This window comes from Zeus faber, assembly GCF_960531495.2.
Source record: "Zeus faber genome assembly, chromosome: 11".
Lineage (NCBI taxonomy): Eukaryota > Metazoa > Chordata > Actinopteri > Zeiformes > Zeidae > Zeus > Zeus faber.
The window spans coordinates 27,617,456-27,627,455 of record NC_137205.1 but is presented as its reverse complement, the minus strand read 5'-3'; the positions used below and the strand labels follow the sequence as shown (position 1 = coordinate 27,627,455).

The 10,000-nt window shown below is 41.6% G+C and overlaps 1 protein-coding gene across 1 annotated transcript in view; it reads right to left on the bottom strand.

Annotated features, from left to right (window-relative positions):
* Window positions 1-6,996: 6,996 nt before the first annotated feature.
* Window positions 6,997-10,000, bottom strand: part of hoxb1a (homeobox B1a) — a gene marked incomplete at both ends in the record, with an annotated part of 3,618 nt that continues 614 nt past the window's right edge. Inside the window, 2 exons of the mRNA XM_080010102.1 lie at window positions 6,997-7,337; window positions 9,762-10,000. The exon at window positions 9,762-10,000 is cut by the window's right edge and continues 614 nt beyond it. Coding sequence (XP_079866228.1) covers window positions 6,997-7,337; window positions 9,762-10,000 — 580 coding nt within the window. The remainder of the gene's footprint in view (window positions 7,338-9,761) is intronic.

Here is a 10,000-nt window from a genome sequence, read left to right as displayed (position 1 = left end):
TGGCTTGGTTTAGCCTGGTTTGGTTTCATTCGGTTTGGGTTCAGTTTGACCCGGTTCAGCCTGGCTTGGTTTAGCCTGGTTTGGTTTCATTCGGTTTGGGTTCAGTTTGACTCGGTTCAGCCTGGCTTGGTTTAGCCTGGTTTGGTTTCATTCGGTTTGGGTTCAGTTTGACCCGGTTCAGCCTGGCTTGGTTTAGCCTGGTTTGGTTTCATTCGGTTTGGGTTCAGTTTGACTCGGTTTAGCCTGGCTTGGTTTAGCCTGGTTTGGTTTCATTCGGTTTGGGGTTAAGTTTAACCCGGTTCAGCCTGGCTTGGTTTATCTTATATGTATATGTCGTATATTATCGTATATGTATGTGACAAATAAAAATCTTGAATCTTGAATCTTGAATCTTGGTTTGATTGAACTTGGTTGGGGCACTCTTGGGTTTGTTTAAGTATTTGTTTAACCTGGTTTAGTTTGACGTGTCTCATCTTTTCTTAGTTTGGTTTAATTTCGTTTGAGTTAAACCTGGCCTGGTTAAGCTTGGTAACTTGGCATGGTTTGACGAATCTCGGATTGGTTTAGCTTGGTCCGATTGGTGTCGCCCAGCCCCTGTCTGTCGCCCTCCCCGCCCGCCTCTCTTCCTGTCTCTCCCTCTCTCTCTCTCCCTCTCTCTCTCTCTCTCTCTCTCTCTCTCTCTCTCCCTTTCTCTCTCTCTCTCTCTCTCTCCCCCTCTCTCTCCACTCCCTCGCTCGTCCTCTCCGGGAGAGTTCACCTGAAGTTCAGGCCTGGCGCTAATTCCTCGGAGTCGTGGGTTTGGCTGGTCAGTCAGGCCGTACTGGCTCTCTGTGGCTGTCGGGAAGCTGTTGATGGCTGCTTCCCTCCCTCCTTGCCCCTCTCTCCCTCTCTCCCTCTCTCCCTCCCTCCCCCCCCTCCCTCTCTCTCTTCCTCCCTCTCCCCATCTCGGCTCAATTCAAAAGGGCTTCATTGGCAAATAGTGGCCAAAGCACATGAAAAACAGTCAAAATAAGATAGGGAAATGCGCACGTTTCAGTCCAAAATATATATAAATGAGCGAAGGTTAACGACAGAAATCAAAACAACTGAGTGTAAACAATCTGTTAAAAAAAAAAGAAGAGACGTACAGAGAGGTTGAAAATAAAATGCCAACTTTGCGGTTCGCATTTTCCACTTAGTCTACATATAAGTGGAGATATAAATATGAGTAAGGATATGGGCAAAAAAAATGCAGATCTGGGGAGAAATTGCACTTAAAAATATAAAAATATAATCGAAAGTATATACATATACTTTATATATGTACAAACATGTATGCATTGAGAAATATTTCCCCGTCCTTCATGCCAACACTTACACACACAGGAAGTGAAGATGTTTCTTCCATCCTGCTGAACTTTGTTTTTGCTGTTGGTAATGTTGATGTGGATGCCGTCTGTCCTTTGATTGAATCCAAAAGTTCAATGTCTCGTTATGAGCTTCTATCACCATCACACCGGGCGACTCAGGAATACTGTCCACGGTAACATAGAAGAAGGAATCGAGTCCAAACCGCCGGCGAAATTAGGCCAAATTTGCTTGTGCCGCGTCCAAAACAGCAGGTTGTTTTTTTTTTCACAGGACTCCAGAGGTTTCGAACAGGTCCGGGCGAGGTGCCCTGAAGGACGCTCTTCCCCTTCCTGCTTCACATCCCATTGACTCCCTTTCAGGTAATCCTGTACTGTAAATATCCCTTTGGCAGCTTGAATGAGCCTGTGCTATTCAGACCGGACCAGAACCTGTTGGTACACGAACCCCCAGCAGAGCGGCGCGTTGGAGGAAGGGGGTCAGCGGTTCATCTCAGGGTGAAGAGGCAATGCGCATATCTAAGGCTGGAAACTCCCCAACGTCCTGTAGATCCTGTTTTTTTTTTGGGGGGGGGGGGGGGGGGGTTTCTCGAGCAAACACTGGGATAGCTCCACTCAACGTATATTGAGTTTTTTACACTGGAATTATTAATGTTTTAGATTTTAATCATCTGATGTTCATTCATGTTTCACGCGTGTTGTCATTTTTCTTGAATAACAATTATTTATTTATTTTTATTTTTTTTGCAGGGATGGAAATGTGCAGTATGTGTTTGGTTTCATCTGCTGCTGGTGCGGCGTGTGTTGCCTGGCGAACCTTCAGTGAAAAATCTACAGTTATTATTCTAATAGCTTCATTTTAAGATTTCCCAGTGTGTTGAATGTGTCTACATATAGAGTCTAAAAATTATTATTCTGCGGTGCAATTGTTTTTTATTCAGATCTTGTGTTGTCAGCTGTCCCGGATTGAGAAAAAAGAAAACAATTTGAAAAGTTTAATGCAATGGTTTCCCAACTCCTCTAAATGCAAATATTCTGTATCTCATATAATCACATACTGAAGCTTGCATAGTGGTTACCAAACTGATAATATCTATTATTTTATTCATAGAAAAACGCATAAAAAAATAAAAAACAGCCGTTACGCAAAGTGGTTCATGTCTTTTAGACACTCACAAAATAAAAGGTGAGCATTAAACAACAGGAATTATTATCAAATTCAGCTGTTATAGTGAAAAATGTAACAATCCGCCTCCATCCGGCTCCACCCGCATCCATCTGCTTTTATGTACATGGGGGGATCATGCGCTCCATACTTTTGGATGTGTGTTTGAACTAAGACGTTACATACCAGCAGCTCAGTCAACGCCAAAGCAAAGTCATGTTTCCAGGTATATTCATCAATAACAGATTATTATTATTTTTTGTCCTGGTTGAACTGAAAATTCGTGAAACATTAAAGAGTTTGCCTCCAGACTCTTTCCTTGAAAGTCTGCCAACCAATTTCACAACATTAGACTTAGATTAGATTTAGATTAGACTTCGATTAATTTAGATTACACTTAGATTACATTTAGATTACACTTAGATTACATTTAGATTATACTTAGATTACATTTAGATTCGATTTAGATTCGATTTACATTCAATTTAGATTGGTTTTAGATTAGATTTAGATTAGATTTTAATTGGTTTTAGATTATTCTTAGACTAGATTTAGATTAGATTTAGATTAGATTTAGATTCGATTTAGATTTGACTTTGATTAATTTAGATTACACTTATATTACACTTTGATTACACTTAGATTAGATTTAGATTAGGCTGCATTAGATTTAGATTCGATTTAGATTAGATTTATATTAGATTTAGATTGGTTTTAGATTAGATTTAGATTAGATTTAGATTATTCTTATATTAGATATAAATTAGATTTAGATACGATTTAAATGTGTCTTAGATTAGACCTAGATTAGATTTAGATTCGATTTAGATTAGGCTGCATTAGATTTAGATTTGTTTTAGATTAGGTTTAGATTAGATTTAGATTAGTTTTCGATTTGACTTAGATTAGTTTTACATTAGATTTAGATTAGTTTTAGATTAGACTTAGATTAGTCTTAGATTCGATTTAGATTTGTTTAGATTAGATTTAGATTAGATTTAGATTAGATTTGGATTAGATTTAGATTCGTTTTACATTAGATTTAGATTCGATTAAGATTAGTTTTAGATTAGATTTAGATCCATTTTAGATAAGACTTAGATTAGTCTTAGATTAGATTTAGATTCGATTTAGATAAGACTTTGATTAGTCTTTGATTAGATTTAGATTAGATTTAGATTAGATTTAGATTAGATTTAGATTAGTTTTAGATTTGATTTAGATTAGTCTTTGATTTGATTTATATTCGATTTAGATAAGACTTTGATTAGTCTTAGATTAGATTAAGATAAGATTTAGATTAGATTTAGATTAGATTTAGATTCGTTTTAGATTTGATTTAGATTAGTCTTAGATTTGATTTAGATTAGTTTTAGATAAGATTTAGATGAGTTTAAGATTAGATTTAGATTAGATTGAGATTCGATTTAGATAAGTTTTAGATCCGATTTAGATTCGATTTAGATAAGACTTTGATTAGTATTAGATTAGTTTTAGATTAGATTTAGATTCGTTTTAGATTGGTTTTAGATTAGATTTAGATTCGTTTTAGATTGGTTTTAGATTAGATCTAGATTAGTCTTGGATTAGGTTTAGATAAAACAGCATTAGGCTGATCCCACTGTGTGCTCAGGGATGGGAAGGGAACTTTGCTGATCAAGTCGCCCCCTGTTTGTCCCGCAACATTGCCCTGACAGTAACGGTAGTGATCTTTTGACAAGGGGGAGCGAGGCAGGGGCAAGGGAAAAACCCCATGAAAACACACCGAAGTGGAGACGCGGGGACGAGGAGGCCGGTCTCACCCGACACGGCGCCGGGCCGCCGTCCAGACCAGATGGTCAAGCATATCAGTCTGCAGCTGACCAGATTCACATCTCTCCTCTGTTTGTGTGTGAGAGGGATGGAGAGAGGGAGCGAGCGAGAGAGGGAATATGTTTGTTTGTGCTATAGTGTCAGTGATGAGGAGCCGACGGAGCTTGTCACAGGGATGACCCTCCCCTCAGCGGGGTTGGGTTTTTGTTTTGTTGTTTTTTTTTTTTTCCGGGGCCATGAAGCGGGAGCTAACGCGGCTCCCCGAGTGACGGCCTGCGTTTTCATATCGTCCACGTTTGACGTGGACAATATCAAAACTGTCTTCCTGCGCATTTAACGCTGACCGCTCTGTGCAGTGCCTGGCGCTCCTCGGGGACGCTTTTATCAAATTATTGACGATAACGAGGCTTGAGGACCAACATGGAGGAAAGAGCAGAGGTGGAGGGGGAGAGAGAGAGAGAGAGAGAGAGAGAGAGACAGAGGGAGAGACAGAGGGTGGAGGATAGGAGGGTGAAGTGTGTTTACATGTTTAGATTTCCCAAAGCCTCTCCAGAGGTAAAAAGGTCAGCGCGAGCCACCCGGAAGGCCCCCGCGACATTCCACACCTCGCCGCAGCGTGAGTGGGAGAGCCAGCGATTCAGGAGGGACAAGTTACACGCTGCAGTGCTGCGTGCGTGCGTGCGTGCGTGAGTGAGTGAGTGAGTGAGTGAGCGCGGGCGCGTCTCGCAGGGTCAACCAAAGGCCGGCGAGGCTTGACCGCCATTGAAATGCATGCCGCGCCGTATGCCACTGGAGCGAGATGGGGTGGAGGGGTCACATCTACCAGAATAAAGATGGAATACATAGTTGGAATAATTGACCCCCCTCCCTGATAGGAAACGGTCGCTCTTGTCGCAGCGTTCAATACAAGTCGTTTGCTTGAAACCAGGCAATAACCTCAAAAACTCTATGAAGTTAGAATAACGTCAAGAAAGTTCCAGTGTATAAAAGTTTTTTTTCATTTTCCAGGCATAGCTTTCGTTTCCTACTCTCTGGCTAATCTGTTTAAAATAGCAAATTTATATATATATATATATATAAATAAATATATATATATATATATATATATATATATATATATATATATAATTTATTTATTTATTTATTTTTAACTTGTTTAAAATACTTTTTCGCTTTGAGTTAACAGGACGCAGAACCATATCCAGAACACAGAATTATCATTTTATTGAGGTAGATCGAAGTAGAAAAACAGGAAGAAAAAAAACACATTTTAATCGAAAGTTTTTTTTTCAGTGTAAACAGGAAGAGGCAGTCACTAATAAAACTCAGTTGGCCTGCACTTCGGGGCGCTTGGTCCGGCTCCGTCCGAACGTCGTGGGGCCCAAAGTCCGCATGTGCGGGAAATTATGCGGAATTTCGATCCGATTTCGATACGTCATTAACAAGGAAATCTTTTCGAGTCGCTACATGCGGATTATTAGGCACATTTCTGTTTCTTTTTTTTTTAATGTCCCTAAAGGTTTGCTTGTATAGCCAGGGATATACAGTAAGAGGCGACTAGTTCCAATAAAAAATGAAAAATCCACGTTGCAGCCTTTGCATTTCGGCCACAACAAGTGAATATCGATGGGACGTGGTGGTAAAAGTTTTTTTTTTGTTATTTGAGGGCCAACTCCCAGACCTTTTGCAGCTTTACAGCAATGTGAATTATGCTGTAAATTTCCTACCGTGTCCGTTCGTCAAAAAGCCATGAACCTCGTGGCTTAGCGTCTGAATATTAAGTTGAAAACTATATTTTTTCTTTCTTAAGAATCCCTGCTAGTTTCCCCGGTGTTGAGGTCTATATAATAATTGTCATCGATCATGATAACTGATAGAGGCTAATGATCATCGGCTTAAGTTTGAATGGCTTCCCTGTAGGTACTCATAGTAGTGCAAACGTCAGACACATTCAAAACACGCCGCGTGGGACTTTTCACGCAGAAAAACGCCAAAGGAAAAAAAAGTATTACGATGTAAGCAGTTCCCTCCGCTACAGAAAACCTCAGTCGCTCCATACCTATAAAAAAAATTACAAACTTTTTTTTTAGTAGAAGAAGTAGAAGAAAATATAATTTCACAGGTAAGACAAAAAGGAAGTTGTTTGCCACAAGAGGCTCCCTGTATGTGAACGTGAGGCTTATTTATCATTAAGCCAAAGTGCAAGCCCCGTCACAGCGACGGGCATAAGATTGAGCAATACCCTGTTTATCCAAAGTCTCATTCAAACAAATCAAATGAGGCAAAGTGTCCTCTCTGTCTGCAGGCGCAGGCCTGGTCCTCCACTGCCTTTGTGACGTGGACTCCAAGTAGACCAGCAGGAGTAGACCTGTCAGTGTTTTGGTTTATTGGAAAATAAGCCCCTATTATCTAGACCTACATCTGCATTTCGTTAAATTTTCTTAAATCCGTAAAATAAGGGGAGAACAGCGTGACTTCGGGGGTGTCTACCATAATCGAGCCAGGAAAATGTATTTTACCATTTTGTCTTGTGCGTACGCTATAAATAGGCCATTGTAAGACGTTTAATATACATTTATATGGTGGTGGTGGTTTTTTTTTAGTGATGTGTGATTTGCTACCGGCCATGCATTGACCGCCCCACCTAAAACTAAAACCACTGTCCGGCTCCAACTACGTCTCCGAGCTCGGGGACGCGCCCGGGGACGTGGACGCGGAGCGGTCCGAGTTGGTGTCCTCCAGCTCCTTCTTGGGGCCCGCGGCGCCGGACGAGCCGGCCGGCGGGAGGCCGCCCTCGCGCTCCCGCTTCTTCTGCTTCATGCGCCGGTTCTGGAACCAGATCTTCACCTGCGTCTCGTTGAGCTCCAGCGTGGCCGCGATCTCCACGCGCCGCGCCCGCGTCAGGTACTTGCTGAAGTGGAACTCCTTCTCCAGCTCCGTCAGCTGCTTGGTGCTGAAGTTGGTGCGCATGGCGTTCTGGGAGCCCGGCGCGAGCCCGTAGTCAGACACTTTGACTGGGTCGAGGATAATGAGAGAGAGGGGGGGGGAGAGAGAGGAGGGGGAGGGGGGGAGAGAGGGGGTGGGGGGGAGGGTAGAGAGAGTGAGGGAGAGGGAGGGAGAGGGGGGAGAGAGAGAGAGCGAGAGGGGGGGAGAGGGGGAGAAAGAGAGGGGGAGACGGAGAGAGAGAGGGAGAGAGCGAGAGGGGGAGAGAGAGGGAGAGAGATAGAGGAGGGAGTGGGGGAGGGGAAGAGAGGACAGAGAAGGCGGGAGAGGGGGGGGTTGGGGGGGCAGAGAGGGTGAGGGGTAGAGAGAGGGGGAGAAGTAGAGAGAGAGGGAGAGGTTGGGAGGAGAGAACGAGAGGTGAGGGGGTAGAGGGAGAGGGGGGCAGGGGGGGAGAGATGCTGTTAGTGACGTAATATCCTGTAATAATTGTACTGAAATGGAGTTGAACGAGCAAATGAAAAACAAACAGTTACAACTTGTATGTATGTATGTAACTATGCATGTATGTAACTATGTAACTATGTATGCATGTAACTATGTATCTATGTATGTATGTAACTATGCATGTATGTAACTATGTATGTATGTATGTATGTGTCTATGTACGTATGTAACTATTGCATGTATGTAACTATGTAACTATGTATGCATGTAACTATGTATCTATGTATGTATGTAACTATGCATGTATGTAACTGTGTTTGTATGTAACTAAGTATGTATGTATCTATGCATGTATGTATGTATTTATGTATGTATGTAACTATGCATGTATGTAACTATGTATGTATGTATTTATGTATGTATGTAACTATGCATGTATGTAACTATGCATGTATTGAACTATGCATGTATTGAACTATGTATGTATGGCACTGTGTATGTATTACATGTTTTCGTTTCTAACGGGTTTATTATAATGGCGTCTACAACACTGTGAGTCCAAAGTAAAGTCCGTTGTTTTAGCCTAAATAGATCAGACAGTAAGACACGTTTCACGATCCGATGTGATCGACATGTGGAGGCTTGATGCTGAACTAAACTGGCTTCATGATCAGACTATACCAAGTAAAATGCTCCCTCAATATGACGTGTGTATTGAAGCCATGTCTGTGCTTTGGGTAACAGGCCTCCGAGCAAGAAAATAATATAATATTATTAAATAGAATAGAATAGTATAGAATAGAAGTTAATCGAATATAACAAAATATAATAGTATTTTATATAATTTAATGAAATAGTGTATGATATAATTTAATTGAATATAATTTAATAGAAAATAATATAAATTAATATAATTTGATATAATTTGATATAAATTAATAGAATAGACTTGAATAAAATGAAAGGGTGTATCTGGGTGGCGTATGGGAAGCGATGGAAAAAATCCATGAGAAAACAGAAAAAAATAGAAAGCGTGGTGCATGGGTGGATGCGGTGGAGGGCTTGTTGCTTTAAAAGATAGCAGAGCAGCAGATTTCCCAGGGTGAGCAGCAAAGCGCCGTCTGCTAGATCCATTAGATGGAGGACGGTTGGGGGTGGAGGGGTAACAACGAAAACATATCAGACGTCAGGGGGCCAAAGCTGACCAGGCCAGACGCGTTATCTCCCTCATGTCTGGCCCGAAACACTGGATCAGGGCTTAATGCAAAAAAAAAAGAAAAAAAAAAACCAAGACAACAAAAAACAAAACAGGAGAGGGGCGTTTGGGCTGTAAAACTTTCTCTCTTCCTCTCTATTTTTTAATTTCCCCTTCTCTCCAATGTAAAATAGGACGAATACCTAATAATAAAACCTGATCAACGCATACATGACGTCTGCACACAACAACTTGGGCCATTTTACATTATTATCTATATTATTATGATCTATCAATTTTTTAAATCGGTAATATTTTATTCCAGCCAACTGATTAAACTTCAATTTACAATGACTGCTGATGGGCAACTGAAGATGTGGGCCTACCAGGAGCTGCTCTGCCAAAATAAAAGGGCCTAAATTCTTTAAACCGTAATCACAACTATATTAAACCCACATGATATACTATATTTTCCAGTTTGTTTTAATTGTAAAACAGCCATTTCCACGTCCATACACCCAAGTTTTTATGGCATAATTAATGATTCATTGTCCACAGATTCATTGATCATGTTCTCAGACTCCTTGTCCTTTTTTGGGGGGCTCCTGGAGCGGAAGACCAGACTTGAAATACCTTTATCAGACATAAAAAAATATACCTTGCTTCGAAAAAAAACCTGTATGAAAAATATAAATTAGGTTCCTAAAATTTTAAGTTGTAGGCCCATGCTGTATTCAAACATGGTTTGTGGTTCAGACGAATGACTAGTTTGTGATCGATTATGAATCGAATAACGTCAGTTATTATTGTTGTTATTATCGTCAAAAAGCGACGCGTGATTTCTCCACCATCTCACCTGTTTTGGGCGGATTCCGCTTCACTTTCATCCAGTCGAAAGTCTTCCCCTGTGCGGCTTGGTGGTTCTCCTCCTCCTCCCTGTCTCTCTCCTGCGACACCGTCAGCTCTCCGTATCCACCTCCGTGGGACAGACCCAGGTACCCGGGGCCCTCCAACCCTCCGCCCAGGTGTTGGGGGTACTGCGCTGCGGTCAGGTTCCCCTGCGGGCCGCAGTAGGCCCCGGCCAGGGCCCCGTAG